Here is a 15815-nt window from a genome sequence, read left to right on the forward strand (position 1 = left end):
CACTGTAATTTGAAAGAGAAATATTTCACTATTTTGTCAACAACTTTTTTTTTTTCTGGTCAACATTCCATCCACAGACTCCAAACTACAAAAAAAACATTTTATTGGTATCTTACCGTTTAACGCTAGCAACTGCTCTTCAGTTCCATCCACAGACTCTGTTTTATTTCATCCACCACATGTTTTTACAGGTTTACTTTCTACAGTTAATTTATTATTGGAGGTTCTTTGTGATGTTTTGTGTGGTAGGTAGGTAGGTATGTAGGTAGTTAGGAAGTTAGGTAGGTAGGTAGGTTGGTAGTTAGGTAGGTAGGTAGGTAGGTAGGTAGTTAGGAAGTTAGGTAGGTAGGTTGGTAGTTAGGTAGGTAGGTAGGTATGTAGGTAGTTAGGAAGTTAGGTAGGTAGGTAGGTTGGTAGTTAGGTAGGTAGGTAGGTAGGTAGGTAGGTAGTTAGGAAGTTAGGTAGGTAGGTTGGTAGTTAGGTAGGTAGGTAGGTAGGTAGGTAGGTAGGTAGGTAGGTAGGTAGGTAGGTAGGTAGGTAGGTAGGTAGGTAGGTAGGTAGGTAGGTAGGTAGGTAGTTAGGAAGTTAGGTAGGTAGGTTGGTAGTTAGGTAGGTAGGTAGGTAGGTAGGTAGGTAGGTAGGTAGGTAGGTAGGTAGGTAGGTAGGTAGGTAGGTAGGTAGGTAGGTAGGTAGGTAGTTAGGAAGTTAGGTAGGTAGGTAGGTAGTTAGGAAGTTAGGTAGGTAGGTAGGTAGGTAGTTAGGAAGTTAGGTAGGTAGGTAGGTTGGTAGTTAGGTAGGTAGGTAGTTAGGAAGTTAGGTAGGTAGGTAGGTAGTTAGGAAGTTAGGTAGTTAGGAAGTTAGGTAGGTAGTTAGGTAGGTAGGTAGTTAGGAAGGTAGGTAGTTAGGAAGTTAGGTAGGTAGTTAGGTAGGTATGTAGTTAGGTAGATAGGTAGATAGGTAGGTAGGTAGGTAGGTAGGTAGGTAGGTAGGTAGGTAGGTAGGTAGTTAGGAAATTAGGTAGGTAGTTAGGTAGGTAGGTAGTTAGGAAGGTAGGTAGTTAGGAAGTTAGGAAGTTAGGGGTTAGTTAGGAAGTTAGGTAGGTATTTAGGAAGTTAGTTAGGTAGGTATGTAGTTAGGTAGATAGGTAGGTAGGTAGGTAGTTAGGAAGTTAGGTAGGTAGGTAGGTAGGTAGGTAGGTAGTTAGGTAGGTAGGTAGTTAGGTAGGTAGGTAGGTAGGTAGTTAGGAAGTTAGGTAGTTAGGTAGGTAGGTAGTTAGGTAGGTAGTTAGGTAGGTAGGTAGTTAGGAAGTTAGGTAGTTAGGTAGGTAGGCAGACAGACATGCAGGAAATATCACTAATTCATCTAAAAACATTAAAATGAATCTTTAAAACCATAAACATTAACTTCTTCGCAGAGCTTTGCAAATCCACTTTTCGCCCCTTAAGTGGTTCCGGAATCCATCTTTAGAATGCATCCTTTGAAAATGGCTTCAAAGAAATGTGTGTCAGGGTCACTCTGGTCTTCATCTCTTTTTATTTGATTGCTGGTCTATGATCTTAGAGAAATGCTCAATGAGTGACACTTGTGTTTAGATCAGAGGCTCAGCAGGATCTGATAACCGGCTGAAAAGACTTTTCATGGGTCTGCAAACAGATGTGGTAAGTGCTTGTACCCTTTTGTGCGGCGCCCGACGGAGCTCCATCAGAGCGTACGTGGTCTGTACCTTCGCTAAAAGCCCAAACACTCCAGAGTGGAGACTGGGAGCCTCGTCCTGCTCTCAAGCTTCTCTTCTCCCTCCTAAAATATCCGGAATGTAATTTACCTTTGCTCTTCCACTGAGCGTCCGTGGCGTGCCCCAGATGTCCCGCGCACTTCCGGTTGTATTCGGCCATGAGGGAGCGGTACGGGTTCCGGATGAGGAGGATGGCGGAATCGAACATCTCGATCTCCCTCTGGCCGCTCTCGTGGGTCTTGACACAGATGCTGCGACCGCTCTTCCAGTAGTCCTTCTCTCCTTTGAACCCTGGAGATGATGAGGAATTAATGACCTACAGAAAGTGCAAATTAACATTCATGACGGCGTTTAACAAGCGGAGCCACCGCCGTCCAGGCTAGAGAGACGGTGAATCACTCCACTGTTAAGAGGAGGCAGATTGTCTCCTACAGTTGCCTGGGTTTACAACAGGCTTCAGGGGGTGTGTGGCTGAGATGTGTGTCTGCGCCTACAATGGACTCAAGCTGGTGCAGAGAGTGATGCTTCTAAAAAAAAAAAAAAACCTTCAATAACCCTCCGGTAGCTCATATTTTTTCTCAAGAAGAGGATTAGAAGAGTTCTGGAAAGTGTCAGACTGAGGTCACCAGCGAACGTCGTGCTTGACTCGGGAAAGAGTTCCTGGAAAGAAAAGCTCACGACAAGATAAACTGAGGACAAAGACTTCTGGTGGCACTGAACCTTCAGAGCTTTTGGCACTTTTTTTTGTGTATTTAATTTGTCATCATGTCATGCTTAGTGGTAGGAGAGTTACTGGAAAGTAAGGAGCACCATTCACTGTAGAGATGCTACAGTCAGACAGAGAGGTGGTGGAGGTAAAGGTGGAGCTACAAGTTCAACCTGGATTTCAACAAAAATATAACAACATTTGAGACCTGTTTGTCCTGTGTGTCATCAGTTGTTTACAATCACATGTCTTAAGAAACCACATGGTATACTGTGACTTGTTGATGAGACTTCATGAAACACTGAGGTATCATGATACAGTGTCTTTATTTGAAAGGCCACAAGATGGCGATCTGTTTGAAAATAATGTCAGGTTTTATTGAATTAGTAAATCAGAGCCAAAGATTATAACGAAGAGACTGCCATCTAGTCGCCTTTCACTGCATCGTGATTCCTCATCAGCTGTTTCATGAGGTCTCATCAACCCATCACTACAGTAGTGTGAATGTCTTTGGAGGCCAAAGGCTTAATATGGAACAATACAAATACCTAAATAACAAGGACAAAATAAAAGAAAAAATATATAACGTTCATTTGTTTTCTTTTTTGTTATGAATTAATTTATTTAATGGATTGAATATAGTATTTATTCTATTTATTTTGATGAAGAAGACATTCAAAAAGAGAAAATAAATCCCCGTAACACAAGACTTTTGACTTGAATGTGTAAATAATAATGAAAATAATAAGTTAATCTGCTATCAGAATAATTTCTACACACACACTTCTACAGTTTCACTAAGTTACTGATGTATGTCCTCACCTCTGTTGTACAAAGTGCCGTCGAAGTAGAAGCTGCCGGTGTAGTAGCCGGTCATGAGCTCGATCAGGTGTCGCACCCAGGTGTTCCCTGCGCCGGGGAAACTGGAGAGAGCCACCAGGGAGCTGGATCTGTGCGGGAGAAACATCCTCTCTTTGCACCTCGCGTCTGGAGGGGAGGACGATTGATGGTCAACAGTAGCGCTGACAGAGCCGTCCAAACAACTTCAAAATAAGAGCGCCAACTCAACTATCAAAAGACCTCGGAACGCTTTTTGAAGTGGACTCACTTCAAGAATGGATTTCCCTGCAGCATCCACAGGACTAGATCATATTTAGCATCATGGTGCAAATAACAAAGTGTTATCTAGAGCTATCTTTACAAGCTGTTTTACAAGAGAGGAGAGACCGGAGAACTTTAACTGCAGCGTTGATCCATAAAATTTACAGACACGGCAAAAATTAGAAATGCCGACATGCTCTGCTGATCATTACATCAGCCCTTTGCGTTAGACTATGTCACGTGATCAAGTGAAGGTCTTTAACTCACCGAGGACCGGTGTGTGGTAGACTTGGTAAAAGTCGTGGTCCGGGGGCACTGCAGGGGTGGAGTTCCCGGCCTTGTGGACATCTGTGCTCGGCACGCACTGATGCTTCTCCGACTGCAGGTCCAGGCTGAAGACAGAAGACGTCCACGTGCAGAAGCAGCGGGGCTTCCTGATCACGGCCAGCGGGAGCTCCTGCAGACGGATCCGAGCATCAGTCTAGCCAAGACGGATGTGAGCAGCGGCTCACGATCGACATCGCGTCGCTAATCTCTCTTCTGTTATCAGTTTTAGTTTCCATTTGGAGGAGGTTCAGATGCTCAGGGGCACAAGGACAAACGCTCCCCGATATTCATTTAGATCTTGTTTATGACCTTCACGTTTTACTCATCGAGCCGCCCCATATCGCTCTGGTTGTTATGGTAACATGTTGTGAAGCGAGCAGGACGTTTTTTATCTACACCAGCTGGAACGTTATCGTTGTGTTTTTCAAAAAACCTTTTCTTTACTTTACCTTAATGGATACATTTAAAGATGAAACAGTGGAACATTAAGAGGCTTTTTCAATTTAACAAAATGTTAAATGTTAAATGTGAATCATTAGATAACTATTTTAATTTTAAACTATCGCAATACAAACAATTTGAATTTTTCTTTAAATACATATATTTAACTATATTATCATTAGTTAAAATGATTCACGAAAAAAAAATGGTATAGTCAAATAGTCATAGTTATACTTCAATAAACGCAAAAATAGCAAAAAAAAGATAGTTATAAATGGTACAGAGTTAGCAAAGCTGTAAACTAGATTGTTTAGTAGATTAGCTTTAATTAAAGTTGCTTTAATTGCATACTCATCTCACTGCCCTGATGTTTCCTTATCCATCTGTTTTATTTGATGTACCATCTCTCTGACTGCTAGTTCAGACTGTCTCAGAGGGACAGGAGTTGAAGAAGGGAGTCCAACCTTGTCCGTGCAGGTCTCGATGCAGGACTGAGTGCTCATGTTGGGCTGAAGTGTGTCGATGGGAAAAGTGCTGATGATGTTCTTGGCCAACATGAAGCATCCGCGGTAGTGAATGTTCTTGACTGTGAAGAGAAGGAACAGATTGTTGTTATCTTGCACTGTCAACTGGCAAAAAAATGGAAACAAAAACATGGTGAAATGGATTTCTGGGAAAAAAGAAAAAAGGTTTAATTTTTGGAATAAATTCCCGGCGTCTTCTGCAGTATTTCTGACCTCATTACATGGATTATGGAATTATAATACTTCCTAAATTCCACTGCAAATCCTCTGAGACACTGAAGCCTCTAAAACTACTAGTAATATAAAAGCTGAGTGTGACGGAAACATACGACCTTGAGAGCTGCGTTCAAACTCTATGAATAATGTGAAGTCGCTCTAAAGTATCACCAACTTTTTTGCAACTGTGAGCTACACCAAGGGCACTGTGTGAACTGAAGGGCCGAATCAGTTTTGTTTATGAAATAACTTCATTATATTATAATGGTTTAAACATTATAATCATCTAAAGCAATAATCACATTATAGATAATTAAATATTTGGTATTTGGCCATCATTGACATTATTAGATTCTACAGTGTTTTTGTATATTATTTTATTTTTGCTTTATTTGTACAGTATGTGTATGTATTATGTAAACTGTCTGCATCTTTGTTGAGCACTACAGATGGAATGTAGCATTGTGCTAAATCTGGTGCAGCAATCTTTTTAATATAACTGCACATTGTCCTTTTAAATAAACTGAAATCGAAATAATAATCAATGGTGCAACATGAAAGAAACATGAAATCAAACCTAATAACATCTTAAGACGTTTTTATTTGTTCAGGCTTTTCCTTGATTTTCTGGAACTCCTGTTGTGTTATCAGTTTTATCTTGACCTTTAAAATATATACTTTATTGAATATTGTTTTGATTGTTTAAGCGCTTTGTGACCCTGGTCTGGAAAAGCGCTATGTAAATAAAAATGACTTACTTAATTACTTACTTATTGTATGAAAAACATTTTCAACAGGCCCATTGGCAACTTTTTTTGTGTCTGTGGGCTGTTCCCTAGTATAAATAATCAAATTATATCAGATATTTGAAAAGATATATAAAGGCACAAATTCATTTTTTTTACTGGATACAAAAATTGCTAAAAGTGTGCATTTGTTAGAACCTCCGGAAAGGGTTAGGTCATTACTGTTTAGTGAAATACACTTAAAATGTTGGCTAGTTTGAAGTACATGATGTTGTTAGATTACAGCTGACATTTAACTAATGTTGTATTCAATAAGAAAATTACCAATACTACCAGACTACTATTAACATAGTGTAAAGTGTAAAATGTTGTTTTGTCACAGCTTTCATTGTGTTTCACTCATTTTAAGCTACACTTACCAAAAGTAGTTGTCAGAGGTGAGATTTGAAACTATGCTTTTCCCTTGAGACCAGAAGCTTCATTCTTACTGTATCTGTTCCTTTAGCCTGAATCCCAGTAGATTACTTTAAACACACTGTGACCAACGTGTATGTTCTATCACCGATGTTCAGTAAGACGGAGGATAAAAGACACAGTTCTGAATCCTCATTTTAGCAGTCGTCTGCCATCACTCTTTCCCTCTTGAAGGTGCACAGAAATGTCAGGTAAAATAACTGTCAGCGAGGTGAAGGGAAGGCAGAAGAGTATGGGAATAGAAAAGTCAAGCGACTGGTGAAAACATCTCAGTTTAAAGTCGACTCAACCTTGAAGAGTCATTTCCAGTCTGTGAGGAAGTGGGCGGCAGGATCCGTCAACCTCAGGGCGACAGGGGCGACGTCACGAGTTCAGGCTCCTTCAATTTAATTTCCAACAGTTGGTTATTCGCTGGTTAATTATGTCGAGTCTCATCCGCACGTTTATGACGTTCTCTAATCTTTATGAGAGCACAGAGGCCAAGACGAGTCACCTGCAATCACACCCTCATTACTGTGTTTTTATTATCTTCTGCTCCACTTATTAAAACAGAGAAAGGAGAGCAGATGGTGCAGTTGTGAAGGTTGGAAACCAGTCATGCAAATACCTGAAGAAAATAAGACACATTTCTTGGAGGCACTAAACGTCTTCATGCTTTGGAATCATTTCTAGTGAGCCTTGAAAACAAACACAGAAAATTCGTCCATGTTTCCAAACTTTTCTTTGTCTGTCCGGTTGAATTAATCTGAAAGCAGTCTCTGTAAAACTTTATTATGGAGAAATGTAAGTGAACAAAACTTCATATGAGAGTGAAAAATGTTTTAGCTACATTCTATCCAAGCTAGCTACAGATGTAGCTTGTACACGTAAAAATAAATTCTTTTTTTTGGTATATTGATTAGATCATATAATTAATAATATTTAAAACTATAAATCTTAAAAATGATATATATTGCAATGTTAATAAAGAAGGTTTCACATGGGAACTATTTTAGAACAATGTAGCCAGTTTACATCTTTTTCAAGCAAACCGGAAGTAGATATCACATCTTCCTGGAAAATCTGTATACATATGTTTCCAATAAATATATTTGATTGGAAATGACTTCAATATTTTGGCACGTCTTAGAGTCTTTGTCAGTTGATTTTTGACTGTTTCAGGGTTAAAGAGTCAAGTTAGTAACTACTATCAGAATCAAAACAAGTTTTTTAAACAGAGCTCAGAATTGTTTGTGGTGTCGACAGTATGGAATAGAACAGGGCAGTATATTTCCTCAAGGGCCATATTATGTACTGTGACTGTTGTTAGGTAAAAAAAAAACAACGACTTTTATCAACAAAAATAAACCAAAAATTGGAAAAAAAATATCTTTATATATTTAAAATTACTTGTTTTCTCTTAATATGATCTCAATACCCAAATAAATTGTTTTAAGGGGCCATAAATATTCAGAAGAAGGATAAAGAAGTAAGTGGAAAAGCACAACATTAAACCAAAATTCTGATATAATGTTCAAAAAGCAATCAAATTATGCAAAATCACTTTTCATATATATACATATACATATACATATATTTTCATAATATAATCTCAATAAAATTGTTTGAGGGAACGAAATGATTCAAAAAAAGGAAAGAAATGAGAAAAAATGCCAGTAAAAACTAAAGTTATGAAGTAATAAATCTCAAATAAAATTGTTAGCTAACACTATCATTTTCTACTGTGCCCTAATAAGGGCCGCACCAAAAAAGTCAGGAGGTGTTGCCCAGGTCTGAAATAGATGAATGAAATCAAAAATAAATAAATCAATTGAGACATTAAGAATTTTTGGTCATGATTGATCTCAGTATGTCTCGACTACATTCTGAAAAACAACTCAAACCAGAACCTCAACACGCGGGTCACCTCCACAGTACAAGCCAACATCCAAATGAAACAAAGGCTTGTCCAGCAGATGAAGTGAAGTGTCTTCTCAGAGTGACCGTGCAGACAGTGTGAGTGTGTCAGCTTCAACTACGCCGAGACACATTTCCAGAACACTCTCAGCCTCAAGCTCCGTCTGAGTCAGAATCAGTTTAAGCAGAAAAACTGCAATACAGCGCTAAACACAGAAAAGTGTTTTTGAGACACAAGTTCAAATTCTTAACTTAAAAGCAAAATGTCTCTGCGAATTGTGATACTTGGTCTGAACCCAACTCATTTGGAAAAGGCAACTGGGTCATAACCATTTGGAGAGTGTTTCTCGCTTTGCTTGTGTGTTCTTCGTGTGTGTACTCTTGTCTGAATAAAGGGAAATCTTTGTCTTAGTTTTTAGTGATCAATAAGAGAGAGGTTTGCACAACACAATCTGTTGTGTGTGTATTTGTCGTTCATTGTAAGTCTTCTTCTGGAGACGTCCAGACCCAGTGACGGATCCCTCATTTGTCAGAACATCGGTACAAGTCGTCCGTGTCAAGCGCTTTTCTCAATCCGAACACTGTAAAGGGTAAATATAGAAAGCGCTCTCCGCTGCAGGGATGTTCACTCACATTTTCTGTGACCCGGCAGCTGCTGCTCCACCTTGTAAATGGAGAGACGTCCGACGCCACCGCAGGGAGCGCCGCGCTCGCCACGACACACCAGGCTACAATCCTCCTCGGGAGCCTGCAGGCTGCTGATCCGATTCCCACAGTGACATTCAACTCCATATTCGAGACCTGCGAACTGATACCCACTGCACACACACACACACACACACACACACACACACACACACACACACACACACACACACACACACACACACACACACACACACACACACACACACACGCCCACACACACACACACAGGGTGTAAGAGCCGATCCATAAAACCCATCTCGCCCTCAGGCTAAACTTTCCCACAGGACATTAGTTAACATTCCAGATTCATCATTCAAGTCAGGCGTGCCCGATCGCTCTCCCTCCTGCTCCCCTCCTGACCCAGCAGGCCTCTCCAGAGCTGCACCCGTCACCTCTGATCTGTGTCTTACACATCAAGGCTGCTCTGACTCATCCCTGGCGCTCGCCGTCCTCATCCTCGCCGGTTACCACGTTGACCTCATCAAAAGTGACCTTTTCATACGTGTCCTTTGAAGCCTCCGTATAAATTGCCTTGACTTTTTACTTTTCGCCGCTAATTGGGCCGCTCAGGTAAGGATCGGATCATGGCGGGGGCTGATGGGAACTTGAACTTGAGGACGGGAAAGTTTAACAGCTGAACTGTTCGGAGGCTCGTTTATCATCACACTTTCTGCCTCTATTTGTGTCAAAACATAATTACTTTGTATTTCCTGTGTTTGTTTTTGACTCGCATTGTATTCCTGGCAGGCTTCGCCTGCGACTCCGACGGGCCGAGTTCGGATCTGACAAGTAATGTTGCTCTCAGAACATGAAGTCAGTGATTAGGTATTAAGTGATTAGAAGTGCCGGACTCAAGGGTTTTCATGAAATAGTGGCCTTTCTGTCAAAGGCCACTTCATGGTAGGGATGTATGCAAATATCGTTTCATTTAAAAATCGCAATATTCTTTTTCACAATGTATATGATGTTCAATAACACTCATGACACGCATCACTTTATTTATTTCATTCATATATTGCTTATACTGTAATAAAGTGAAAACTATTTTAAAAAGCAATATATTTTCTAAGTAAAATATAAATAATCACCACGTATGTTCATGTTTGTGTCGCATTTAAACTTACGGCCACTAGATGGCAGCAGTCATAATGTCCTCCTCAGCTTAACAATTTAAGCTTAACTTAACAGTTAATCCCGCAAGATCCTGGCAATGACTGAGGACGAGAGGATACAGTTGACTCCAGCAGCTTTTAAAGCTGATATTTGGACTCATTTTGGTTCCAAAACACATTTTGGTAACAACTTCGTCAAGAGTCATGTGGTCTGTAAATTCTGCAACACCAGAGGGAAATACTAGGAAAATACTAAAAATATATCCTTGTTTCGTCAGTATTGCAATCTATAGTATTGTTGCCCGTATATCGTCTGATTCCTGCCAATACACAGCCCTACTTGATGGTATTATTTGATTTCTAATCCTTGGAATTAATTTCTACTTAAATAAAACTGAACGGTTTCATGAAACCAAACTAGTACTTTAGTGTCCAAATGGTGTTTAAAGAATGGATAATAAATACTTTTTTAACCTAAATAAAAGGAATATTTCTTAAATAAAGCACAGCCATTTCTAAAATCATTGTGTTTAATAAACTGTACATACATATGATATTACTATACATTTTTACTCCAATGGCTCCTAAAAACTGTTTCCCTTCTACACTACATTCATTACCACAAACACACTTGTGTGTGATAATGAAGTGTAACATTGGGAATCACGGGAGGGAGATATTTTCCCCAGAACGCGAGCGCCGGTGGATCGGTCCTGACAGGAACCATCTGTGCTCCTCTGCTCTGTGGCTCAAGACTAACCTGCTTCCTTCACTGTGAAGATTTGAAAAGGAATAATTCAAGCAGGTCAGTGCTTTGAAAATTCCACCTGCTCTCGCTGCCTTTTCACACGAGTTTAAACACAAGCCAGAGAATTCCTGCCGCACGGCCACAGGAAATGTAGCGTCTAATGGCTTATTTATTCACTCAGTGCTGTCGCCTCATTAGGGTTTTTGAACACACACACTCGCTCTCCTCGGCTCCTGCTACACATCGGACCTTCTGTCCTGGCCTGCACTTCACACTCACCCTCCCTCATCTATTACTGTCATCCAGCCACCTGGCTCTCCGCTGGCTCCCGACACACCAGGCTTCATGAATGAGAGGGAAGATTCAAAGCGTTTGCTTAAACAGCGGACCCTTTGTGCGCCCCTTAAAGCGACCCCAGGGGTGAGTGCATTACCTTTCCGAGCAAGTGTCCTGACACAGAGAGCTGGTCATTTTTCGCAGGTCGTAAAGCATGGTTCCTCCCAGAGCCCGCTCGCTGGCGTTGTGCAGGAAGCAGCCCATGTAGGTTCCTACAGGGAGAAGAAGACCAGATCCGCTCAAACGCAAGCAAATTAATTAACAACTTCTAGTTTGCTGAAGAAAAGAAGGCAGATGCTGACACACAAATAGCTCCATTTAACAACAGAATAAAAAGCAGATTATGACAGGAACAACGGCCTTGTAAAGAATTTTTAATGAAACATCTGTGCTGCCAGATTGGATGTAAGACACAACACTAACTACACTTTTTATATACTGATCAATTTGTTTTCACTAACTTCCTCCAATTATGGCAGGAATCACACTTCAGGCGAGCACACTCAAAATGCCATGTGACTGTTTTTATTTAGCAAATGTTCATTTAGAAACTGTTTTAACCCTTGTGTTATCTCTGGGTCAAGGTGACCCAGAGGCCCGATAATTACCTCCATGGCTTCCATAAACACATATACAGTGGTGGAGGTTGTAACCCGTGACCCAGAGACAACACAAGGGATACACAAACACATTTGTTCCCAGCCATAACAGACGGTTGGTTAAAGTTCATGTTGATATCTTGAACTTTGAAGATGATTATTCTGTGAAAGTGGTTTTCTATGTATAATTATTAAATATTATCATTTAAATATGAAGATATGAACGAAAAAATATATTTAAAAATATATTATTGCTATTATATATTGGTCAATGTTAATAAAATATGTGTGGAAAGAGTTTTATATACTGTACCGACCCAAAAAGTAACATTTGGAATCATCTGAGATCTGAGCTTGTCTAATGATTTTGACCAACTTGTCTCAAAGCTAATGAGACATCAGAGCATTAAACATATCATTACCCGTAACTGCTCACTGCCCACGTTTCTTTCTTCATCATCAAAAAAATCTCACGGCTGTTAGGATAAGACACAGAGCTTTTTTCTCATGTGTTTGTGTGTGAAGAACACTTTCACGGCTGTCACTCACACCAGGACATCCTCAGTGTGTGACGGACTGAAGTGGTGATCGGGGGACAGTTGTCATGTTGTCGATTGTTGTCTGGAGAAACTCTTCAGGCCTTTATCGTGGTTTACATGTGAGAAATCAACATAGGACCCGGAGAGTGTAACAAGTGAGAATCAAATTTAAGAACTTATAAAAGCACATATTTGACCAAAATCCAGCCCAGGGGCCACATGTGGCTGAAATGTTGCGGCTCTAATGATAAAAAAGTTCTTTGGCATTATACACATTTGACTTCAAATAGCTATTTTTTTATTTGTCGTCCTTAGATCGATAGACTTTATTAATCCCTATGTAGATTTAAAGAAATTTAAAGAAAAATCACATTTACAACTTTTAATCCATTGTATTTTTTATTTATTTAAAACATTAATTTAAAATTAAATATTATAGAATCATAATAATTGACGTGATTGTAGTTGCAATTCTAGTTGATATTTATTGTCTATAATTCCCCACCATTTTAGGAACTTTACCTTTGACACGTATTTTTATCTTCTCCTCCTGACCAGCTGTCTTGATAAGTGCTTTACACGTGCTTCATATTTCCTTCTGTCACAGTGAGGCTTGACAAACATGAGTGATTAACTGCATTCATTATGTATAGAGGCTGATAAACAGCGGGATGATCAGTGTCGAACATTTCCAATCAATGACTGCTTGTGTGTGTGTGTGTGTGTGTGTGTGTGTGTGTGTGTGTGTCAGGACGTTTAACACCAGCAAGTGATTTGCATTCAAACTGGATTATTCAGAGATTATCCTCCCATAAATGTGATTTATATGAAGGGTAAAAAGGGGATCTTCAAGATAAAGGATCCATATGAACCTGCGCTCAAACTTCATCGATGTGTTTTTGTGTCTCCACAGTTTTGAAATCATCACTCTGTGAGATTATTTAGAAATGAGGCCGATCTTCTGGAACTGACTATGTTAAAAAACTAAATTGACATTAGCCTTTAGCTCGTATAGCGTCATGCAGGGATTATGGATTTATTCCTGGGGTTCTGTTCTGAAACCTCCCGTCAATAAACAAAATCTACCAAAAAGTCACAGTTTAATATTTCTCTATTCAAATGCATGGTGAAGCCTCACAATCCCTGTGCGGATGTTTTATTAAAATGTTCACACTATGTCAAAATCCTACATAATTTTGACAACATAAAAATCTTAATAATGGTAAAGTTTAGTTTTAAGTTTAGGATTTTACACATGTCAGTGAAGGATCTTCAGTCAGAAAATGATTTCCTCCTGTTTAATAAACCATCGTTTCTTTGAAAATCAAGACACAAAACGCAGAGGCTGATTCTTACCCTACGACTTAGACTCACAACCATAAACGTGGAATTTAATTCTACTGTATTAATTGTAATTCAAGATATAGCAAAGGGACCAAAGTATTCCTTTTTGGTGGGATATTCTGAAGGGATCTAGAAATATGGATCAAAGAAAACATCTTTAATTCAGGTTTAGAGGTTTAGAAATAGGTTGTACTTACTAAGTTATCTTTTTTAGCAGAGAGAACAAACTGTTAAACTTTTTTTAATTATACTTTGCAGCATCACGTCCTTGACAAACTAGCTGCCAAAGTAGCTCACGTGGAAAAGAGAAATGTTGTTCTGAAATGTCTTCGCGGCTCCTGATATACCCACAAGTAGTTTTGAAATTCCTCTTCAAGTAAGACGGAAGCTAGACTGAGATGATGTCCTTGAACTAATCGTCCATTTCAACGAGAAAGAAAAGTGTCAGATTGTCTCCACAATAGCCTGAGATACATCTCACTCACAATAGAAGATTTATTCATGGAAAAAACTCCAACTCAAGCGACTGCTATTACCATGTTGTGTTCGAGCGATCCACTCAAACCCACCTCGACGCGGGAAAACAAGCACGTATATGAGAATTATAAATAAACAATGGGTCGCTTTAGTTGACGAGGTAATAAACAAGCTCAGAAATGTAACAGCGCAGATACGAGCTGCAGGAGAGGCGGAAGAAAAGTGCACAGATATGATGGAAGCGAGCAATGGAGCGTAGAATATCTGGCAAGTCAAGCATTGCCATATCCAATTTGTGATCCAATCAGTCAGAGATGTCTGCTGAAGCCTGTGGAGCCGAGGCTGACTCAGTGCAAGACAAACAGAGCACCAGCAACTTCTTCTCTTCAGCGACCCAACAACTCATCCTGGGGGCACATTAGTCGCCCACCCCCCGCGGTGACGTCCACACCCATGTGCCCATCCGGCTCAGCTGCACGGCGCTTTAATCAAAGTGGAGAAGGAGACGCCGGCGGCAGCTGCAGCTGGAGGTTAATGGACGGAAGCAACCAAAACTCCCCGACATCAGAGAAATGACTGCACTCAGGTCTGACACCGTGTCACTTTCTCCTGCCGTAAGACAGATGGCGCCGCCGCGGCTGATGCCTCCCCGCAGGTTTGGATGGAAGGCGAGTGACAGGATGACCAAGAGTGAGGAGACGTGATCGCGGCCCGGCTGATGAGCTCTGTGTGTGTCCATTAAAGTGGGCTGCGAGGGTCGTCTCTCCAGCTCTCCATCCCTCGCTCTTCGCCGGGTCCATTATATACCCCTCATCACTCACGGTGACTCATTTAAGCCACCGCGGCGCGAGGCGGCTGATGCAGGACTTGTCAAAGTACACAAAACTTCCAGGAATGGATCTCATTTTTGACCCTCAAAGTTGATGTGTGTCAAATATCTCACTTTATCAAACAAATCTCAAATATCCCACTATGGCCTTTGTATGTAAGTATGTCAGTGTCATCAGAGTACTTCTTTTTTTAAATAATTTAATTAAAAAACAGTTTTGTTTGATACTTCCCAATAAACAAGACAATACAAAAAAACTATCGAGCTAATCAACATTTTTATATTGATATAAAAATGTTGAATTAAGATTATGTGTAAAAAATCTTTAAACATTTTTAAATATATATAGATGTATAACCTTTCAATTTAGTGCACAGTGGTGCAGTGGTGGTTGGGGGATTTTTTGGGTCTTAGCAAGAAGGTTTGTATGTTCTTCCCGTGTTGCATGGGTTTCCCCCGGGCACTCCGGTTCCCTCCCACAGTCAAAAAACATGCAGAGGTTGATTGGGAACTTGGGAAAATTGTCCATAAAAGTGTGTATATGAATGGTTGAATGTCTTTGTGTGCCATGCAATGGATTGGCGTCCTTTCCAGGGTGTCCCCCGCCTCTCGCCCCTGCAACCCCCATAAGAGAATAAGTAATAGAACAGGAATGAATGAATATTCAAATCATTGAATAGCACACAAACACAACATTTCTGAAGGAATAAAGTGATTAAGTGATACTGAATCGTAAACTGTGATGATCCAAAGACTGTCACCTGTTGCACCTCATTGTTAATAGCAAGCTGACTCGCCCTCTATCGGTCAATTCAAATTATTTTTGAATGGTCTGTTGCTGCCGGAGCTGCCAGGCAGCTGTTGCTACGTGTCGCCAAAATATGAGCTGTGAATAAGAAATGAGATGGTATGGAGAGATCTGGCAAGAGAAGGGCAGACATTACACTCTTGTTTTGACAA

General features: G+C 40.2%; 1 protein-coding gene across 1 annotated transcript in view; it reads right to left on the reverse strand.

Moving 5' to 3' along the window:
- The window catches only part of wscd1b (WSC domain sialate O sulfotransferase 1b), a 30414-nt gene that overhangs the window by 1194 nt on the left and 13405 nt on the right, over positions 1–15815 (reverse strand). Inside the window, exons 3-8 of the mRNA XM_087807602.1 lie at positions 11165–11279; positions 8797–8981; positions 4772–4893; positions 3807–3996; positions 3261–3425; positions 1823–2023 (exon numbers count right to left, since the gene is read on the reverse strand). Of these exons, the coding sequence (XP_087663728.1) occupies positions 1823–2023; positions 3261–3425; positions 3807–3996; positions 4772–4893; positions 8797–8981; positions 11165–11279 (978 nt within the window). The remainder of the gene's footprint in view (positions 1–1822; positions 2024–3260; positions 3426–3806; positions 3997–4771; positions 4894–8796; positions 8982–11164; positions 11280–15815) is intronic.

Source organism: Callionymus lyra, chromosome 14 (genome assembly GCF_982586985.1).
Source record: "Callionymus lyra chromosome 14, fCalLyr1.hap1.1, whole genome shotgun sequence".
NCBI lineage: Eukaryota > Metazoa > Chordata > Actinopteri > Syngnathiformes > Callionymidae > Callionymus > Callionymus lyra.